This window comes from Neomonachus schauinslandi, chromosome 7 (assembly GCF_002201575.2).
Source record: "Neomonachus schauinslandi chromosome 7, ASM220157v2, whole genome shotgun sequence".
Classification (NCBI taxonomy): domain Eukaryota; kingdom Metazoa; phylum Chordata; class Mammalia; order Carnivora; family Phocidae; genus Neomonachus; species Neomonachus schauinslandi.
The window spans coordinates 5,991,262-6,013,470 of record NC_058409.1 but is presented as its reverse complement, the minus strand read 5'-3'; the positions used below and the strand labels follow the sequence as shown (position 1 = coordinate 6,013,470).

Sequence of the window (22,209 nt, the reverse complement as noted above, 5' to 3'; positions counted from 1 at the left end):
CGTGTTTAAGGTTAAGGAGCTGACGATATACATTAAATAAGGTGTCTTCAAACCTAACACAAGGGATGCCTGGGTGGCTCAGTTGGTTAAGCATCTGCCTTCGGCTCAGGTCGTGATCCAAGGGTGCTGGGATCGAGTCCTGCATCGGGCTCCTTGCTCAGTGGGGAGCCTACTTATCCCTCTGCCTGCCCCTTCTCCTGCCTGTGCTCACTCTGACAAATAAATAAAATCTTTAAAAAAAAAAAAATAAACCTAATACAAGCTTACGTATTGATCAGCTGATGAAAATGTTGTGGCCATAAGTTCATAGGAACCTAACCATGTATCTCCTATGGGATCAAGTATCTGGTAACACCATCCTCCAGGTGACTACGCAGAACTTAACCACTGTAACAAGACTCCACTGTAATTGGAAAAGGTGGCCAGTTGAAATTTTCCCCACTCACACTCCTGATGAAGTCAGAGACCAGGATTTCAGGCTCGTAGCTAGGTAAACTGCAACTTCAGAAAAGGAAACTGTGTTGTAAGAATGGCAAACTGGATTACAAGGGAGAAAAGGGCCCCAATTAAGTTACATGAATTACAGGAAGGGCACTAAGGAGGACAGTTGGCAGATCAAATACCCTGATAGTGCTTAATTTAAACACTGTAAAGTTGATGGGGAAGGAAATGTACTTAACACACCAAAGCATGTGAGTTAACAAATGGAAGTTCCGATCCATGAAGGAAAACACAACTGCAAAGGTACACTCATTAAGCTTTGGTGGAAAGGAATTCCAGTCTTAAATGCAATGAAAGAATGCAGCTTGCTCAAATTTAACACTAGCTTAAGTAAAATAAGGTTAGACAGGAAGGTAAAAAGCCTAGAACCTGAGAATGGAAAGACTGAGGCACCTGAGAAGGTTCGACAGAGAACTGCTGCGGTGTGATGCAGATGACCACAGGGACGCACTCGCATCAGCGGACTCCTGCTGCAGTCTGTGCTCTACCGCCAAGGAGCTCTACCATTTAGTAACTGTTTGACCTGAGCAAAAGGAAATGTTTGTTGCAAAGCTCAGTGACTAACACCTAACCAGTTATGCCCCTTATGCTTTTCTAAAAAACTTAATTTTTTTTAAGATTTTATTTTTAAGTAATCTCCACACCCAGCTTAGGGGCTTGAACTCACAACCCCAAGATAGAGAGTCACGTGATCCATCGACTGAGCCAGCCTGGTGCCCAGTTAATAAATTTACTTTTTAAACGAACATGCTTTAAATAGTTCAGCACTGTTTAAAAATACTAAAATTCCATCACCCAGTGTAACTACCATTACATCACATTCGTGTTAATATAAAAAAATAAACAGGAATCAAAGTGAGTCGAACTATACATGATTCTTTAATGTGATTTTAAAAAGAAAAAAGTGAAAAAATGATGGAATGATAAGACTGTCAAACTTTTTTTTGCTATAAAAGATTTTCTAACACCGATCTAAGGTTAAGAGAGATTCTAAAAACATTAAAGGTTAGAATCCTTACAGTTTTAACTGCATGTTTCGCTTTTAAACTTGATTCCCTACAATGAAAGGGAAATAGATCATTTTACACTTCCCCCATCCACTCATTACCTACTTTTTCATTATCAAAAGTTCATATCATCTCCAAGGAAGATAAACAAACGGCCAATAAACACATGCAAGGATGCTCCATTTCATGAGCCATCAGGGAAATGCTAATGAAAACCACAATGAAATACTTCTTTTACCCCCCCCAAGATGGCTAAATCAAAAAGACAGATGTAACAATTGTTGCCAAGGAGTGGAGAAATTAGAACCCTCCTAACAAGTCTGGTTTAGAATGTAGAATGATGCAGAAACTTTAGAAAACAGTCTGGCAGTTACTCAAAAAGTTAAGCATTTACCATATGATACAGTAATTCTACTCCTAAGTATCTACCTGAGAGAAATGAAAATGCCCACATAAAAACCTGTACACAACTGTTCAGAGCAGCATTATTCTTTAGAGCCAAAGAGTACAAACAATCTGTGCTATTTTGATTTATAACAAGAAACACATACTTGAGCCACCTGGGTGGCTCAGTCAGTTAAGCATCTGACTCTTGGTTTCAGCTCAAGTCATGATCTCAGGGTCCTGCGACTGAGCCCCATGTTGGGCTCCCTGCTCAGCACGGAGTCTGCTTGTCCCTCTCCCTCCCCCGACTTGCCCGCACTCTCTCTCTTCTCTCCTTCTCTCAAATAAATACATAAAATCTTTAAAAAAAAGAAAGAAAGAAAGAAATATACATTTGGTCTTCACCTCTGTTTCCAGCACGGAGCTCCTAAAACCCCCGGAATTTCCTAAGTGATTGAGCAGTAAAGTGTCTTTTGTTATCATAGGTGCCCTCCCAAGGACACCAGAGTTTAACGTTAAATGAGGTGACTTTTTTAAAGCCCCCACGAATGGGGGCTGGTTGCCAGGGAAGCCAATCAGGATAAGAGGGTTGAAACTTTCAGTCCCTCACCAAGCCCCTTCTCCCCCTCCCCCAACAACAACCAGGGAGGAGAGGAGGCAGGAGGTTAGATCAATCACCAGATTTAATCAACCGTGCCTAATGAAGCCTCTGAAAGAATCCCTCAACTATGGAGTTCTGCGCTTCCAAGATGAAGAATACAGGGAGGTGTATGGTGAGGGGTCTAGAAAGAGCATGGAAGTTTCTCGTCTGTTCCCTACACCCTGCCCTATGCATCTCTTCCATTTGGCTGTTCTTGAGTTTTTATAATAAACTAGTAATCTAGTAAGTAAACTCTTTTCCTGTCCTGGTTCTGTTGAGCCAATACAGCAAATGAAACCCAAGGAGGGGTTCCTGGGAAGGTCTGGGTTTAGAGGTCCTCAGTCAAAAGCACAAGTAACAACCTGGACCTGTGACTACTATCTGAAGTTGGGGGGAACAGTCCCATGGGACTGAACCTGTAACCTGTGGTACCTGACACTACTGTCAGAATTGAGATGGTGTCAGAGAATTGCTGGATGTGTGGAAAACCCACACATCCAGTGTCGAAGTGAAGGAGGGTTGTAACAGAGTACTGAGAGTAGAGGAGACACACAAGAGTGTGTCCTTCCACAGATAAATAATGGCATGATAGCCGCACATGGAATATTATTCAGCCACTCAAAGGAATGGAGTACTGACCCCTGCTGCAACACGGATGAATCTTGAGAACATTATGCTAATGAAAGAAGGCAGGCACAAAGACCACATGTTGTATGATTCCATGTATATGAAATATTCACAACAGGCAAATCTACAAATGTAGAAAATAAATTACTGGTTACCTAGGGCTAGGGGATTGGGTGGGAAATGGGAAGTGACTGCTAATGAGTTCAGGGTTTCTGCTGGGGTGCTAAAAATGTTTTCAAAGTGACTGTGGTAATGGTTGCACAACTCTGTGAATACACTAAAACCCCCTGAACTGTGCACTTTACTGAGTGAATTGAAGGATATGGAATTCTATCTCAATAAGACTGTTACATAAAAAAAAATTTTACAGCATAACAAAGAACAAACAAAATTACATACAGACAACAGTAATTTGTATGTGTACAATAGTCAGATGAAAAAATAACAGAAGACCGTATTTATAATAAGAATCAGAAAATAAAATACCTAGGAATAAATTTAATAAGAAGTATATTATCCTTAAGGATACAAAAAGGACAAACAGAAAGATTCCTATAAATCATCCTAATTTATAAAACAACAGGATCATGATAAAAATGCCAGGACTAGGTAAGTTGATTCTGAATTTCATTATTTAAAAAAAAATAGTCAAGTATCATCTGTCAAAATTATAAAGGCATATACCCTTTTGACCTACAGATGTATTAGAAGAGATGCAAACCAATAACCTTGTAAGGTTATTCACTATAGCTCTGTTTGTCACGGACTGACCATCACTATAGTACTACTTAAATTACAGTGACAGAAATATTATGGTTACAGGAGAGCTGTCTATATCCTTATTTAAAATAGAAATCTCTCCACAATACAATATTACATGAAAAAAAAAAAAGCACAGTGCAGAAATATGTATATATTCTCTTTTGAATTAAAAATTAGGTGTGGAATAAGAATCTGTATTTGTATATGCACAGAAGGACTCCAGAAGAATGCAGAAGAACCTACTAACCCTGTGTGTGAATGCATTAAGCGTGTGCATGCTGGGAAGTGTAATGGGGGGGGGGTGAAAGGGAGACCTCCACTGTATGCTTTTTTAGGTTCTCCACGTCCCCTCTTCCTGAGATGTCCTTAACTCCACTTTCCCCTGGCTAGTATCATTAACTTAGTAGTCAGCTATTCTAGGATGCTTTCCCTGATCCTGCCAGGCTGGCTAAGACCGTCTTAAAAGAAAAGATAATAGGTCAGGCTTTTTGTCCTGTATTTATCATGGTTTTACAATTATCTTCTTGTGGGAGTCTTCTCCTACAGCCTGTAAGACTCCTGAAATCTTACGTCCCATCACCTACCTCATCAGAAGTTTCAGAATCAATGAGTGAATAACATGTAAGTGATTTCTAGTAAGTACCTCAAAACTCCTATTCCAGATGTCCTGCCTCCACTTGAGTTTCCCTCCTCTCCTGTTTACCTGTCCCCACTCTAAACTTCCACAAAGCAGACACCAGGGTCACCCAGAGGGCAGACAGCTGCATAAGCTGATGACATATGGAAAGCTGCTTGACTCTGGAGTGACATTTACCAAAAGTCACACTTACCAAAAAGAGCTAAATGTAATATTCTCTTTAAAAAAATCAGAAGAATGTGATCCAGAATTTGAGAGACAGGGTCTACCACTCTTCCATGGGAAAACATGAATAGAACTCACTCAAACTAAACTCAAACTCAACTGAAGCCTTCAAAATGTCAGAAAATGTCACAAACTAGAAAAGGCTAACGTGTGGCTCTATACCTACGGCACCTGATTGTGGTGTCATTTAAAGACTACCGAGGAGGCCTGCCACCATCCGCCAGGGACGCAGCACCTGCGCCTGCTCTTCTGGGTGCCCTGCAGGCCAAGGTGCCAGAGGACAGGCTGAGAACAGCGGGTCGCCATCTGCTAGCTCAAGTGGCTGCCCTGGGGCGGCTACTCTTCTACCGAGGACGCACCTCCAACTGGTGCTGGACCAGCGGTGCGTGGCCAACACCAAGGAGCATGAGCAGATAAAAAAATCTCAACCTTGGTTTTGCCAAGCTGAAGACGCTTGTGCCATTTCTTCCCCAAAGCAGGAAACCTAGCAACGCTGATATCCTTCAAGGTGCCACTGAGTACACACAAGTTCTCAGTGATGTTTTCAGAGGAGCCAAAGACTCTGAGACACAAAATCCAGATCACCAGGACTACAGCAACCATCTTCTGAACCACATATCCTTGGCTAGAAATCCATCGAGAAACATCACCCAGGAGGCCAGCTGTACTGTGGGCGTGAAGAGCGGGGAGGAAAGGCCCGGGGCAGACGGCGGCAGCGGCGAGTCAGCGTATGCGTGTCACCAGAGTGTGAGGTCTACGACTGCAGGTATCTCCCCAACCAGGAGTATGGAAAGATTCCTAAAAGTGGAAGCCCTGAGTCACAGGCTCCCCAAGTATGAAAAGTGAAAAGGCCAGTTCAGGGCTACCTTCTAGAGACAAATATATACAGTCTTGAAAATGGGGGGGGGGGGGGAAGACTAGCCCCTTTCCCTTGGAAGGTTCCTGAGTGTGGCTCTGGTTAGTATGTTTTTCCCTACCCTCCACTGCCAGCTCAAGGGCCTGGAACAAGTAGCTGTTCTGGGCTAGGCGTACCTCAAAAGCAGGCAATTACAAGGCTGCCACCATGCAATGAAACAAGAGAAACATGAAAATTGTTTGGTATCTGCAGATTCTTTAGGCAGAATTTAAAAAATTTGTATGCATCTGAATTTCAGCTTCCTGTAACAAGAGAATAATTTGTTGTTGACCAATCATCCTCCTGAGAGAAAGAAAAACTAGATGAAAATAGGGTACAAAACACAAAAATAAATTTGAAAGCACTGGAGAACTACAAAGACAGCAAAGAAATGAGAGACAAAGAAGTGAGAAGAGGAGCAAAGAGAAGTAGTAGTCAGGACAGATCCCACATTACCTTTGGCAAATATGGAGAATCACAAGCAGCAAAGGCAAGTACGTGAGGCGAAAACAGAGACGCTGAGGAGCTAAAAGCAAAGCTTTAATCCCTTTTCCACCACTGGGGAAACAACACAGGAATTCAGGAAATACCAAGGAAAAAGACCCTGCTAAACCACCAAGATTCCAGTTAGGACCTACTAATGGAGTAAGTGTGACCTGAAGTAAGCCAACCCACTGAACACCTCCCTCAAATGAGATGGATTCCTGATTAGATGATGGGGAGCCGCTCCTACCATGACTGCCTGCCAAGGACAAAAGCAAATCCACTCCAAAGGAAGAAAATACCATCCAGACAGACCATCAAATTATTCTACCATTTCCTATAATTCCCAGCATTCAGTGAAACTTACCAAAGGACTGAAAACCAAAAGAAAAAGAGAAACAACAAAACAGAACTCCCAGGAGATTCAGATACTAGACTTACCAAACACAATCTTTAAAAAAAAACTATGATGGACTTACACTTTAAAGTAGAGTGACACAGACTGAATTTACCCTCCCACATAAAACAACTAAAAACCAAACAAATATATGAAAAACTGAGTTTCAGACACCACACACCAGGTAGCACAAGACAATAATCATTGACAGATGGGAAACAAACAATGTGAGCCTTTGAGATTGTTCAGCCTGGACAGTTTCCTCAGAGTAGTGCAGGGGGATGGAACTCAGGTGGAGTCTGGCAGTCTATGCGAACTGAGATGAAGCTGGTAGTCCAGAGACGCCAAGGTGGCTAGAGTTCACAGGGCTTAGTGCCAAAGAGGAGACAGACCCGCACAGATAGAACACTCTAAAGATCTGAGGACCCTCCTGAGTCTTCAGCTGAGTAGTAATAAGCAAATGCATGTGAAGAAAACCTGAGGCCAGAAATGGAGGAGTGAGGACAAACTGAAAAGGGCAAAGGGAACAATCCTTAGGATCAGACATTCCACCAGATGGAAAATTTCATAACTCAGGGAATTTAGAGGTGGTACTTAAAAGCAAACCTCGAGAGAATCCAACGGTTTCCAAATGATTTAACTGCATCCCAGAACAAAGCTCAGGAGTATTGACAGGAGTATAAAGACATCCAGCACCCAAAACAGTAAAATTCACAATGCAATGTGTCTAATAAAAAAATACCAGGCATGCAAAAAGAGAGAAAAAGAGAAATGGGTAGGGGGGAGTGGAAAGGAATCAAAGCAACCCAGAAATGAAAAAGATAGAATTAGCAAATAAGGACATTGAAAGTTATTATAACTGTATTACATACCCTCAAAAAGGTGGAGGCAAAATGTTAAGTAAAGGCATGGAAGATTAAAAAAAAAATACTTTTAAATTCCAGTTATGAAAAATATACTATTACTGGATGAAATTAACAGCAAATTAGATACTGTGAAGAAAAGATTGATGAAACTGAAGATACAGCAATAAAAACTGTCCAAAGGGGGGGGGTGGGAATGGAACAAATTAAACAGAGAATTAGTGAGCTGTGGGACAACTTGAAGAAAAAGTAACTGTATTCCAAAAAAGGTGGGTGGGGGAGGGGAAAACATAAAAAATTATTTGAAGAGTGACCCAAACTTTTTCAAATTTCATGAACACTATAAACCTACAGATCCAAGAGGTTCAACAAAACCTAAGCACAAGGTAAAAAAAAAAAAGACACCAAGGTACATCATAATCACATTGCTTAAAATTAGTAATAAAAAGTCTTAAAGCAGCTACAGAAAAAGGACAAACAAAAGAAAATAGGATAAGAATGACAGCAAACTTCTCATCAAAAACAATGCAAGCAAGAAGATGGTGGAACAGGATCTTTAAAGTACTGAAAGATGAAAACTGTCAAGCTAGAACTCTATACCCCAAAAAAATATCTTGCTAAAAAATAAGGCAAAGTAAAAGATGTTTTCAAACATGAAACCTGAATTAAAAAATCACCAACAGACTTCCATTACAGGAAATATTAAGGGAAGTCCTTCAATCGGAAGGCAAAGGGTAACAGAAACTTGCCTATACACAAAGGAATGAAGAACACTGGAAACAGTAAGTACATGGGTAAATAAAAACAACTTTTCCAAAAAAAGCCAAAAAAACAAAAAAACTTTTCCTAATACTTCACCCTTTAAAGGAAAAATAACAATACAATGTGAGATATTATAACATGTATAAGGAAAATATATGACAGCAATGGCACAAACATCAGGAGAAAATAAACAGAAGTAGATTGTTAAGACTCTTATACCAAATACGAAGTAATATATAAATATTCTTGATACACTTTATATTATAAACCCTAAAGCAACCATTATTAAAGAATGATAGCTTATTAGTCAACAAAGGAGATAAAATGCAATTTTACCAAAAGTACCTAGTTAATTCAAAAGGAAAGAAAAGGCAACAAAAAACAGATAGGAAAAGAGAAGATAAATCACATGACAACATATTTAAACCCAACTATCAGAACTAAAAAGAGAGAAACCAACTAGTATCCACTAGACGCACCCATCTGAGAACATCATTGCAACTGGGAGGAGTTTAGTGTAATTCAGTTATGAGTGCAAACCGTCCACAGTAAGTCTGAAAGCAGTCTGGACCCCAGGAACTCCACAAACTGACCAGCCAAGGCCCCTGAGGGAAAAAACCTCCAGAAATAAATTAAAATTTAGTGAGAAAGGCATAAAAGAGATAAAGGGGTGAAAAAGGTCCAGATAAAAATGAGAGAAGGGAACATAACCAGAAAGTTTCACTGCAAAAACCAGAAGAGGGAGCTCTGAAGTTAGAAAAACAATCCTGAATCACACCTCCGGGAACTTCATAAAAACTAAGTTTAAATAAAAATGAAAAGTTTATATGCTCAAATCTCAGAAGTTATTAAGTATTTTTAAAAGTTACCAAAATAGGGCACCTGGATGGCTCAGTCAGTTAAGTGTTCGACTCTTGGTTTTGGCTCAGGCTCAGGGTCATGAGATCGATCCCCAAGCTGGGCTCCGTGCTCAGTGGGGAGTCTGCTTGAGATTCTCTCTCTGCCCCCACACCCCCCACGCTTGTGTGCTCTCGCCCACGTGCGTGTGCTCTTTCTTTCTCTCTCTCTAAAAATCAATCTTAAAAAAAAAAGTTACCAAAATAACTCCCTATAGACAAGGAAAGCATACCATAAATGCCCCAAAAACTATTACAATTTCAAACTGAGCTAAAAGTTTGGCATTAAGAAAATGATAAAAGCAATAAAAGAACATAAATAAGAATTAGAAAAACTCAGTAAAGGAAAACTAAACTACCAAGAACTTAATAATGAATAACCACAAAAAGAGAATGCTTTTAGAAAAGGAAGATATTTTTAAAAATCACAAATAAATGAAGAACTACAGATTCAAAATCAATTCTTTTCTTATATACCAGCAATGAACAATTGGAATTTGACATTAAAAACAAAACCATTAGTACCCCAAAAATGAAATAACTATCGAACAAAATATACACATGATCTGTATGAGGAAAACTAAAACTCTGATGAAAGAAATCAAAGAACTAAATAAATGGACATATATTCCATGTTCATGGATAGGAAGACTCAATATTATCAAGATGTCAGCTCTTGACCTATAGATTCAATGCAATCTCAACTAAACGTCCAGCAAGTTATTTTATGAATATTGACAAACTAATTTTAAAGTTTATATGCAGAGGCAAAAGACCACAGAATAGCCAACACAAAACTGAAGGAGAAGAAGAAAGCTGGAGAACTGATGTTAGCTGCCTTCAAGACTTACTATAAAGATACAGTAATCGAGACAGTGTAGTATTGGCAAAAGAATAGACAAACAGATCAATAGAACAGGGCCCAGATCTTTGGGCAGTCAACTGATCTTTGACAAAAGAGCAAAGGCAATACAACGGAGAAACACTTTTCCAACAGATGGTGCTAGAATAACTGGACATCCACAAGCAAAAAAAAAAAAAAAAAGATACCTTACACTCTTCATAAAAACTAACTCAAAATGGATCACAGACCTTTATGTAAAACACAAAACCATAAAAATCCTAGAAGATAACACAGAAGAAAATCTACTATGATTTAGGTTTGCAATGACTTTTTAGATATAACAACAAAAGCACAACCCATGAAAGAAATAATAAGCTGGACTTCATCAGAATTAATAACTTCTGCTCTGTGAAAGACACTGTCAATGACGAGAATCAGACGACAGAAAACATTTGCAAAGACCTATCTGGTGAAGGACTGTCATCCAAAATATACAAAGAACTCTTAAAACTCAACAATAAGAAAATAATCCAATTTAAAAATGGGCAAAAGATGTGGACACCACACCAAAGTAAATATGCAGATAAGTATATAATAAGCATATGAAAAGATGCTCTTAATCATATGTCATCAGGGAAATGAAAATTAAAACAATGAGATACCACTACATATACCATTTAGAATGGTCAAAATCCCGAACACCAACATCAAATGCTGGAAAGCATGTGGAGCAACAAGAAGTCTCATTCACTGCTAGTGGAAATGCAAAATGATATAGACATTTTGGAAGAGTTTAGCAGTTTCTTACAAAACTAAACATATTCTTACCATATGATCTAGCAATCACACTCCCTAGCATTTACCCAAAGGAAGTGAAAACTTACATCCACACAAAAACCTGCACATGGATGTTTATAGCAGTTTTATTCATAACTGCCAAAACTTGGAAGCAACAAAGATATCCTTCAGTAGATGAATGGATAAATAAACTGTAGTACATCCAGACAATGGAATATTATTTAGCACTAAAAAGAAAGTAACTATCAAGCTATGAAAAGACATGGAGGAACTTAAATGCACATTACTAAGTGAAAGAAGTCAATCTATAAGGCTACATACATATGATTCCAACTATGTGACATTTTGGAAAAGGCAAAACTATGGATCACTGGTTGCCAGGGGTTCAGGGAGAGGGAAGGAGGATGAAATGGCAGAGCACATAAGACTTTTAGGGCAGTGAAAATACTATGATTTATAATGGTGGATATATGTCATTATGTATTTGTCTAGACCCATAAAATGTACAACACCAAAGAGTGAATCCTATAATGTAAAGTACGGACTTTGGATGATAATGTGTCAGTCAGTGTAGGTTCATCACCTGTAACAAATGCACCATTTGGTAGAGGACGTTGATAGTGGGGGAATCATGCACAATACTGTGTCACATTTGCTGTGAACCTAAAATGGCTCTAAAAAATAAAGTCTACTTTAGGGATGCCTGGGTGGCTCAGTCAGTTAAGCGTCCCATTCTTGACCTCGGCTCAAGAGGTCATAATCTCAGGGTCCTGGGATGGAGCCCCACCTCAGGCTCCATGCTCAGAAGGGAATGTTCTTTTCCCTCTCCCTCTGCTTTTCCCCACCCCCGCTTGTGCTCTTTCTCTAATAAATAAAATCTTTAAAAAAGGTGCATGGGGAAGTTTTTTGGGGGTGATGAAACTCATACTGTATCTGTGGTGGTGGTTATGCAAGTGTTTGTACTTATAAAAGAACTATACAACAATAAAGGGTGAGTTTTACTGCATTTTATTTTTATTTTCCTGTAAATTATACCTTAATTTTTTTAAGTTTTAAAAATGATTCAAGAGACAAATATGCAAATTCAGAGAATAAATCTCTGAAAAAACCCAAAGGAATCAGAATACTGAAAGTTATTATCCAAACTGTCCTGAAACTAAAAGAAAAAATATTCATACTACACATGTACACGTTTTTCTTAATATACTGTACCTATGAATATCAAGTTAGAACAAAACCAACACCAAGATATATTCCAGTAAAATTACTGATTTACAAAAAAAATCCTTTGGGCATCTAGGCAAAAAGAGCAACTAATTAGTAGGTGAAAGAAAATTAGACTGTCATCAAAGTCTACAGCAAAACTGAAGCAACATATTCAAGATATTTCAGGAAAGAACGTGAGCTACTGATTTTACATTCAGCCAAACTGACATTCAAATATAAAGGACAAAAACTGTTATCAACATGCAAGAAACTCAGGGAATATTGCTCCCATGAGCCCTTCCTAAGGAAACATCTAGAGAATAAGATTCCAGAAAACCAAAATGATTAGAGATAAATGAACTAGTGGGAAGCACTGAATATATACTTACTTAGAAAACAAAGTCCAAATGGAGATTGTATGCAGGTTAAATGGGAAGCCTGACAGTATGCAATGAAAACATACTCTCACAATATAGAGTACAACTATTTAATGGGAGTGGGGTGGGGAATGGGAATAATATTCCAGTCAGTTCTACCTGCTTTCAGGTCTCATATTAGTGGTAGTATTTCTCGTACCGTTATTCTGAGACTGCAATGTAATATGGGATAAACCCAATAAGTAGTTACAGGATATTCAAATTCCATCATCCCACGTCCCTGAGAACTAGGACACTCAGTATTAAAGGAGACACACATGTAATTATAGAAAAAGTTAACTAAAAATCCCTGTTATTCTAAATATGAATGAAAAGTATCAGTATATTTTAACAAGATACCTTAACTGTAAATATACAAATATATTTTATATATTTAAAAATATTTTATATTAAGCATGTAAATATCATATAAATATATATCTTTCCATCATAAATGTTTGACTTTCTTTCTCTCTCTATATATATATATGATGAAAAGATATGATATGTATAGTCCTATTTCCTAGCTCTGTCCAGTGGAAAGACCTAGAAACAATGACCAACCCAATAGCAACAAGCATCCCTAGCAACAGATATTTTGGTCTTGAAATATCATTTCCAACTAAAAAAAAAAACACCAGATTTCTTGGAAAAAATTATATATTCCAGGTTGGTGCATAAATATACAAGATGAGTCAAGAAAATCTTGCTATACCAGACAGCAAGGAAACTACCAAAGACAATTAGGGTTGGATCAAAAACCCAGAAATCATTTAAGAAGCTCTCCCATTAGTCAACAACAGGACAATTTAAGCATCACAATAAAAGTAATAACTACAGGGCGCCTGGGTGGCTCGGTTGGGCGACTCTCTTCAGCTCAGGTCATGATCCTGGAGTCCCGGGATCGAGTCCCGCATCGGGCTCCCTGCTCGGCGGGGAGCCTGCTTCTCCCTCTGACCCTCCCCCCTCATGTACTCTCTCTCATTCTCACTCTCTCAAATAAATAAATAAATCTTAAAAAAAAAAAAAAAAGTAATAACTACAATTCATGACGTATATCTGAAACCCAAATGTTTAGATACGGTAATAATGACACTTTAAAAAACCTAATTAGTCACCCTCAAAGGATGATAGTTTATACTGAAAACTAGTAAATAAAAGGAAAGAAACAAACTTTCTTTTCTGCCTTCCCTATATAAACTGTACACTGGGTAATCAATCTGTAAGTAAGGAAAAGCATCTCTTTATAGATGTAGCTCACTTAATGGGGGAAAAAAAAATGACAGAATTAGAATATCACTATTTTGCACCCTGAAGGAATTAATGGCTCTAGGCACTGAACATCAGTAGAAAAGACCTTCGGACTTTATGTGCTGTCTGAAGAAAAAGCACAGCACTACCTTGAGCCCTGCCCAGGGGATAAATAGGAGCCTGATCAAGCCTCTGCATCCAGATGCCCATTTGCAGAGGATGAAAAACATGTTGAACTGTATGAGTCTCAGTAAGAAAAACAGAGACTGTGGGGAAACAAGTCAAACCACTCAAGTTCAACATAGAGGGGGGAACCTGTAAATTAAGACATACTAAATAAAAACAGGGGGTAGGGGACTAAACTATAATGCTTAGATATACATAATTTGGTATTAAAGCTCAATGGAAGGGGCTCCGGGGTAGATGAAAAAGTTCTAATTCTTGACCTGGATAGTGGTTTTACAAGGCTTTTGACCTTATAATAATTCATTAATAGATTTGTCTGTGTGGTTTTCTTTATGTGTTTCATTTTACAGTGAAAAAAAAAAAAAGCTTTCTTTAAAAAGTAAATGATCAGGGCGCCTGGGTGGCTCAGTCGGTTGAGCCTTCGGCTCAGGTCATGATCCCAGGGTCCCGGGATCAAGTCCCACATAGGGCTCCCTGCTCTGCGGGGAGCCTGCTTCTCCCTCTCCCACTCCCCCTGCTTGTGTTCCCTCTCTCGCTGTGTCTCTCTCTGTCAAATAAATAAATAAAATCTTCAAAAAAAAAAAAAAAGTAAATGATCAGTAGTCATCTGACTATCTGGTTACCTCCAAATGGCAAAAGGAACTCACCACCCACCCATTCCCCCTGGAACCAGAGGAGTGCATGAGATAACTGTGGGTCTAGGGTTCAATGACCTCAGATCCCTAGAACTTTGCATCACAGAATCTTAGGGAACTGGTGCTAAAGCATATATATGAACTGTCTTTGCATGAACTGAAGTCAGTCTTGACAATTTCTACACACAGGAGCTTATGTATTAAAGACTGGCTAAGACAATAAAGTGACCTTCCTGATTGTGGCTTTATTACTAGACCCTGTTCCATAGACCTATTTCAACCAATGGTTTATTCTAAATGATACTAACATACTTCCTTCCTATCTTGTATACAGATTTCTTCCCAAAGCTCATGTGCAAGGAGTTCCCAACATGAGGTAGAGGGAGGAAAGAGTAAAGAAAAATCCCCTTAACCTCAGAGATATAATCTCACTGAGTACTTTCTAAGCTTATCCTGACATTGTAAGAAAAAGGAAACTTCCTATAAGCCAAGGACACACAATTCAAAAACTGCTAATACAGGCTGAAAAAAGAGAAAAATACAAATACCAATCCTGAAGAAATTCAAAGGGGAAAGCAGGAATGGGTGACTGCCTAAGCTTTGAAAGTAACTGGTAAATCAGAGAGCGTATTTCCCTTTGGGCTACCCTGACCCAGAAAGTTAAATCTGACAAGAGAGGGGAAAAAAGAAAATTTTTACTCTACCACACCTATTCTATGAAACTGAACTCAACTTAATTACCACCACCAGCACTCTAAAAACCTCGAGAGAGGGAAACCAGGAGAGACTAATGTGGGTACCCAGGGAGAGTGTTTAGGTACTGAATAGGTTAACCAGAAATTCTGAGCTGACAAGGGAAGAATATTACTATTATTACTTACTTTTTTGCTTCCTATAAATACTTTTCTATCTAGACTGGCAGTTATATTTTGTCTATTAGTTATTTATACTGGTATACTCTGTTCTTCTCACTTCCTAATATGCATAAGCTCCAGGATGACAGAGACCATGTTTTTTTTTTCCATCTGTCTATCTTCCTTACACCTACTACAGCACCTAGCAAAATGTTTTACACATAGCATATGCTCAGTATGTTTGCTGCATTAAATTTAAAAAAACAAAATCCAAGGCAGTCAGGAAAAAGAAAAGAAAACTTGTTCTTCATTATTTCAGAAGGCAAAAATCAAGACAGATTGGAAGAAAAGTATGGGGAGGCCTATCAGGCCAACATTAACACAAAACTTCTTTAGCACTAGTTGCCTTGAGAGGTAACAACGTCCCCTTACCACCTCTGAAGTATTAAAAAAGAGGCTGCATTGGGGCCAATGCGCCTGGGTGGCTCAGTCCTTGAGCGTCTGCCTTTGGCTCGGGTCATGATCCCAGAGTCCTGGGAGCAGGCCCCCGTCGGGCTCCTCGCTCAGCGGGAAGCCTGCTTCTCCCTCTCCCACTCCCCCTGCTTGTGTTCCCCCTCTGGCTGTGTCTCTCTCTGTCAAATAAGTAAATAAAAAAAGAAAAAAATAAAATCTTGAAAAAAAAAAAAAAGAGGCTGCATGCCCACTGGCAGGGATTATGGGGTGTCTCTGAGGCTCATCTATTTCTCTCTGTCTAGACTGCATTAAGGTAGAAGGGAACTTTGAGATCTGCTTTAAATTCTTTTAAGATTTTGTGTTCCTGAATAAGGCCATCCCTGGAGACTCAGACTGAAAAACAAAGAAAATAAGGAGAAGGAAATCTATCACATAACCTATACTAGAATAGGTATTTCCCACCCCACTGGAAATCTGTTATTTGATAATATAAAAGCTCGAGCCTACTTTATCAGAGAATTACCTTATCAGAACAAACCTCTGCACACTAGGCATTTCACATGTGTTATTCTCATTTCATCCTTGTTATTACCCCCATTTTATAAAAGGATACGGATACTTAGAGAATAAGCAATGAATGGGTTTTGAACTTTGAAACCATGTTCCTTCCACTGAACCTTCCCACCTCTAAGATAAATTAGCACTGGCAAAATACAGCATTGCCTCTTTTGTGTACTGGCATTAGAAAACTTAATTTTCTACCATATCTTGATTCCATACCATAAATTTATGTATGCAGGTCTTACCACTTATTTCAAGCTCTGCCCAATGTGATTTCTTTCCATTTGCTGCTTCCTCGGAGGACATAATTGTGTACATCCTCCTAGGGTCAGGGGGCTCGTATTTTTCTTTGGGCATGCCTGTTGAATTAAAAAAATCCAATCAGTATTCTGAAGAACCAAATAACTGAAAACAACGATGTCTTTTTAAAAATAAACACCCATATTATGATCTCTAAATACCATTTCCCACGAAAAAGAACGAGGCGCTTCTTGGAGAAATGGAGGATTTCAGGTCCAGGATCAAAAAATAAAAAACAGGGCTGGATGCTAACAAAGACGCTGTGGCTGTGGAAGACACAGCAGACAGCCTGGAGAAGCAACCAGTGGCCACAGATAAGACATGAACATCAAAAGAATGGCTCTGAGTCATTATATATTGCATGAATTCAAAACTTTAATTAAAAAAAATATATATCTCAGTCACCTAAAAAGTGGGAAAAGGGAAAGAATCAAGCATTTATCCTGCATTTCTGGCTGAAACTAGATAAGGGAATGTTCTTAACAGAATTTCAGCTAATAAATGCAAAAGAGTTACATAATTACAAAATCACCATTTCACAACCCCTAATGAAAAAAAATGGTCTAGGCAATGATCACCAATGATTAATAAAAGCATTAGGTGAGGGGCGCCTGGGTGGCTCAGCGGTTAAGCATCTGCCTTCGGCTCAGGTCATGATCCCAGGGTCCTGGGATCGAGCGCTGCATCGGGCTCCTTGCTCAGCGGAAAGCCTGCTTCTCCCTCTCCATCTCCCCCCTGCATCTCCCCCTGCTTGTATTCCCTCTCTCGCTGTGTCTCTCTCTGTCAAATAAATAAATAAAATCTTCAAAAAAAAAAAAAAGCATTAGGTGAAAAAAAAATCCAATGGATAAATTATAAATGCACATCTAGGCTATGAGACCTCAACCCAATGGCTAATCTCATCATTAGGACCAGATCTATGTGCCAACACTACTATGCCCTTGCCCCCTCATCAAAACATATTAAAAGTAAATTGAATGTGAGGTGGCGCCTGGGTAGCTCAGTCATTAAGCGTCTGCCTTCGGCTCAGGTCATGATCCCAGGGTCCTGGGATCGAGCCCCACATCGGGCTCCCTGCTCAGCCGGGAGCCTGCTTCTCCCTCTCCCACTCCCCCTGCTTGTGTTCCCTCTCTCGCTGTCTCTCTCTCTGTCAAATAAATAAATAAAATCTTTAAAAAAAAAAAATTTGAATGTGAATCATTTCAAGCCCTTCTACTTCTGGCACCAGTTGAACAAAATAAAGGAGATAGAGGACTATGTTAAAAATAACACAAGACACAACAACGTGAACACACTGAACACTACTGAACCATATACTTAAAAATGGCTAAGGCATAAATTTTGTTATATTTTAACCACAATTAAAAAATTTTTAAAAATCGTAAATAACTCCACAAAAATACAGCTGGCCAGATGCAGAATATGCAAAGTTCTACATGAGAAAGACCTAATTTCTTCAACAAATAAATGACATGAAAATAAGACGAGAGGAAATTGACATGGATTAAACAATTTACAAGGCACAGCAATCAAATGTACTATATACACTATATACACCTATATTTGGAAAAACCAAGTGTAAAAACCATTTCTGAGAATCAGACAATCTGAAGTACTAAATATAAATTGATACTGAAGGGCTATTGTTCATTTCACTTGTGGTTATTTCCTTAATCCTTTGTTATCAATACATTCAGAGAATATTTAGGTGAAATGAAGTTTCACGCCCTTTGCATATTCCTCCAAACTCCTTGACTGAGTCTCACTTGACCTTACTCACTTAGATGAGCTCAAACCCACTTCAGCCAACTCTCCACCTTCTCTGGATACCTACTCAGCTAAATATAGCTGGAGAAGAACTTACCACCATGTGAACTTAAAGTGAGCCAGTCAGCAGCAATCATTTACCTCTAATGGACTATTTGTGCTGCCAGGAAATTATACTGTTAATTCTCCTAGTCCCTTCTACATGACTTCTCCCTTCGAACCTCTAACATTTACTCCTCCATCTTCCCTTTCTTATTTCTATTTTCTCACTGAAACAGAAAACACAAGAGACCTTTCTATGAACTCCCACCTCCACCCATCTACACTCTTTTAGTAGGACAAACTGCTTGCCCTCTGAACACTCAATCCCACCCCATCATCTTGCCTATTCAAGGACATTACTTGGCAATTCTCTCCTACATCACTTTTTCCCTCTATACCAGATCTTTACTTTCAATATACACATACATGGTATTATCTCCTCTATTTAAATATAATAAAGTCCTGACCCCATTTCTCCCTCCAGTTACTTTTTTCTCATTCTCTTCACAAAAAAAAATTATCCCCAGGAGTTGTATATGCTGTCTCCTAGTCCTCTTTTCCCAGTTAGAGTCATTCAAATCAGTATGTGCTTTTAACATTCCACCAAAAACTGCCAAGAAGAAAACCAGTGACCTCACATTGTTATATTCAATGGTCGTTTCTTAGACCTCCTTTTGCTTGTCCTATGATCAGTATTTGACGTAAAGGATCACTCCCTTGTAGACACACTTATTCATTTGTCTTCCAGGGTATCTTTTATCTTGGTTTTCTTCTTATCTCAATAGATTTAGTCTTTTGCTAGTTCTTCCTGCAGTCAGCATTAACTCCATTTTACCAACAGAAACCTGAAGCCCAAAAAGGCTTAAGCAATTTAACCAGTATTATAAGGCTGAGAAGTAGGAGAGTCAGGCTTTGTGTCTAATTAAAAGTTAAAGCTACTTTCTAAGTGAAATAAGCCAATCACAAGAAGACAAATATTGTATGATTTCATTTACATGAGGTACTAATGCAGTCAAACTCAGAGAGACAGAAAGTAGAATGGTAGTTGCCAGGGCTGGGGAAGGGAAGTTACTGAACATGTGTAGAGTTTCAGTTTACAAAAGAAGAATTATGGAGATGGATGATGGTAATGGTTGCACAACATTATGAATGTATATAGTACTACTGACTGCTACACTTAAAAATGGTTAAGACGGTAAATTTTATGTGTATTTGCTACAATAAAAAAAAGACTGGAAAAAAGTCAAAGCAACTTTCATTATGCTATGCTGCCTCCCTAGTGATGGGGAGTAGAGCTATTTTTGAAACAGAAATGGGCTCTGACTGGGTAGTCAAAACACAGAAGGAGGTAAATAATCCTTAAAAAGCTGCTTGGAAAAATATAAATGGTGAGATTAATCATCTGCACAAAAAACAGCACATCTATTTTTTGTTTTGTTAAATATTATTGATAAAACAAACTGTTCTCTTACATGTTAACTTCTTGAGACTAGAATACAATGACTAAAGTTTTTAGACTGATGATACAAAATACCTAACAGAGAACTACAGAGTCAGAAACTGTTCCTATTCTAGAGGACTACCTGGCAAAGCAAGTGCCCTTTTTGAATGATATGAATATTCCAGAAACAACCTAGAAAATATAAAATGTTGTCAGGCTACCAGAGCTTGATGAGTACAGACCATCACCCAAATGCCATTATTCTAACCAGATTCTACTTTAAAAAAAAAAACAAAAACCAACCATCTGATCTTTATTGACTTTTCCCAATAAAATTTAACAATGGTAAGAAACTGGCTCTGTCCAGCTGAGGTTAGTATTTTGGTCCTATTATTAATCATTTGACTTCTTAGTGGAAGTTGAGAAGTCTGATTTATCAACCTCATGTGAGCTTAGTTAGTTTGAATCAAGGTCCAGAGTTTGATCACACGTCAGAGAATGGATAAAAGTGTTACTGAGCTAAGAAATCTGAAAACCAGGGGCGCCTGGGTGGCTCAGTCGGTTAAGCATCTGCCTTCAGCTCAGGTCATGATCCCAGGGTCCTGGGATCGAGTCCCACATCAGGCTCCCTGCTCAGCGGGGAGCCTGCTTCTCCCTCTCTCTCTGCTGCTCCCCCTGCTTGTGCTCTTGCTCTCGGTCAAATAAGTAATAAAATCTTAAAAAAAAATTTTAAGAGACAGTTCATTAAACTCGAAAGCAGCAAGGAGACCATCTTTATTTCCAAATCCCTGAGAGTAAGGATTTGGAAGTAGGGGGAAAAAAAGAGTACGACAGAATAAAAGAAATGGTAGCCCATAAATTGTCCAATCACTACAGTGTACACCTGAAACTAATGTAACACTGTTTGTCAACTATAGTCAAATTAAAAAAAAAGGTAGCAAACTGGACAAACTCTTTCCAGGAGCAGCAAGAGGAGCACATCTGCCCACTGAGCAACGCCCTTCCCCTATTTTTTTGGGAGTCTGGCAAAACATAGTGTTGGTGGAGAAAAGGATGTAAGAATGCATACAATTTAGGACGTTTCCCAAGACTCTGAAATCAACAAGCAGATCTCTCCTCTAAATAACCTGCAGTGACATACCGTATTTTTATCTAAGAAGACTAAAAGGTTTCCAAAACAGACTTGAAAACTGCCAAGGATTACAAAAGACTTTTAAAAACAGCTACGCCAGAGTCAGCAGGTATGTAGCACCTGACTAGTCAATCCCCTAATTCCTCCAACCCAGGGCCAGGCGTCACTACTGATCCTGGCAGCATAAAGCCCATCCCCACTCTAGATCTCAGAGAAACAGTTTTCATTATCTTAGAAGAATTATTTACCTTAAACACAGGACATTATTTACCAACACAGAAAGATATGCTTTCATAATTAAATATTGTAAGGAATGGCTTAAAACTACAGAACTATAGCCATCGTGGGAAAGTTAGTGTTGCAAAGCAGAGTTACAAACCATAACACAACTATCCTGGAGCACTTAAACTAAGAGTAACCTAACTGCATACCATAAACTTAGAAAAACTGCCATCTAGATAGGGAAAAAAATTTAGAAATCCACATATTCTCTACAATTCCAGAAATGCTACACGTGTGTGTGTGTGCGCACGTGCGCATGTGTAGGTGCAGTGAGGGGGATGGGACAGGAATCACTGGGAGAGTTTTTATAAAAACCCATAGGGAGGGATTTATCAGAATCTAAGGTAGAGAGAAAAGAAAACAGAACTACAGAAGCAGACTAGAATAAATATATTCACAAAGGTCCTTACAAAAAGTTATACCCCACCCCATAGCCCCGAACAGATTCACAGTTCGCTAATTACAGCCTTTATATTAAATCTATTTTAACCATCCTCTAAGAGTGGAAAGAAAACAGCTGCTGGAGGCAGGAACATAAAGCAAGGGATAGGAGCCTCTCTGGTCTATTTTTCTGCCAGGAATCAAACTTATACTCAGTCAAAATCAGGGACAATCAAATATCTGAATGTTCCCCATGGGAAAAAATATGTAATTACAAAAACCACCAATTGGGGGCTGAAATCCACTAATCCTAACAACCCACAGACAAAAGGTGTGCCAACAGCCTGCCTCTCCCCCATCTATACCTAACCTTCAAAATCAATCTGAGGGGAAACCAACAGAAGTGCCTAAGAACCCACCCAACCACACCTGAATAAAAAGCAAGTCAACACAGAGTGGTCAAACACAAGTTAAGTGTAACACACACAGCACAATGATTATACAAAATCACTGGGGAGGGAGGGAGGGAGGAAGGGAAGGAAGGAAGGAAGGAAGGAAGGAAGGAAGGAAGGAAGGAAGGA

General features: G+C 38.9%; 2 protein-coding genes and 1 pseudogene across 2 annotated transcripts in view; 2 read left to right on the top strand and 1 right to left on the bottom strand.

Moving 5' to 3' along the window:
- Window positions 1–22,209, top strand: part of RASGEF1C (RasGEF domain family member 1C) — an 838,438-nt gene that overhangs the window by 492,638 nt on the left and 323,591 nt on the right. The gene's annotated exons all lie outside the window — the stretch shown is intronic.
- CNOT6 (CCR4-NOT transcription complex subunit 6) overlaps window positions 1–22,209 on the bottom strand; it is a 68,646-nt gene that overhangs the window by 29,285 nt on the left and 17,152 nt on the right. Inside the window, exon 2 of the mRNA XM_044916748.1 lies at window positions 16,529–16,642. Coding sequence (XP_044772683.1) covers window positions 16,529–16,640 — 112 coding nt within the window. The 5' untranslated portion in view covers window positions 16,641–16,642. The remainder of the gene's footprint in view (window positions 1–16,528; window positions 16,643–22,209) is intronic.
- LOC110580262 lies at window positions 2,593–5,629 on the top strand (annotated as a pseudogene).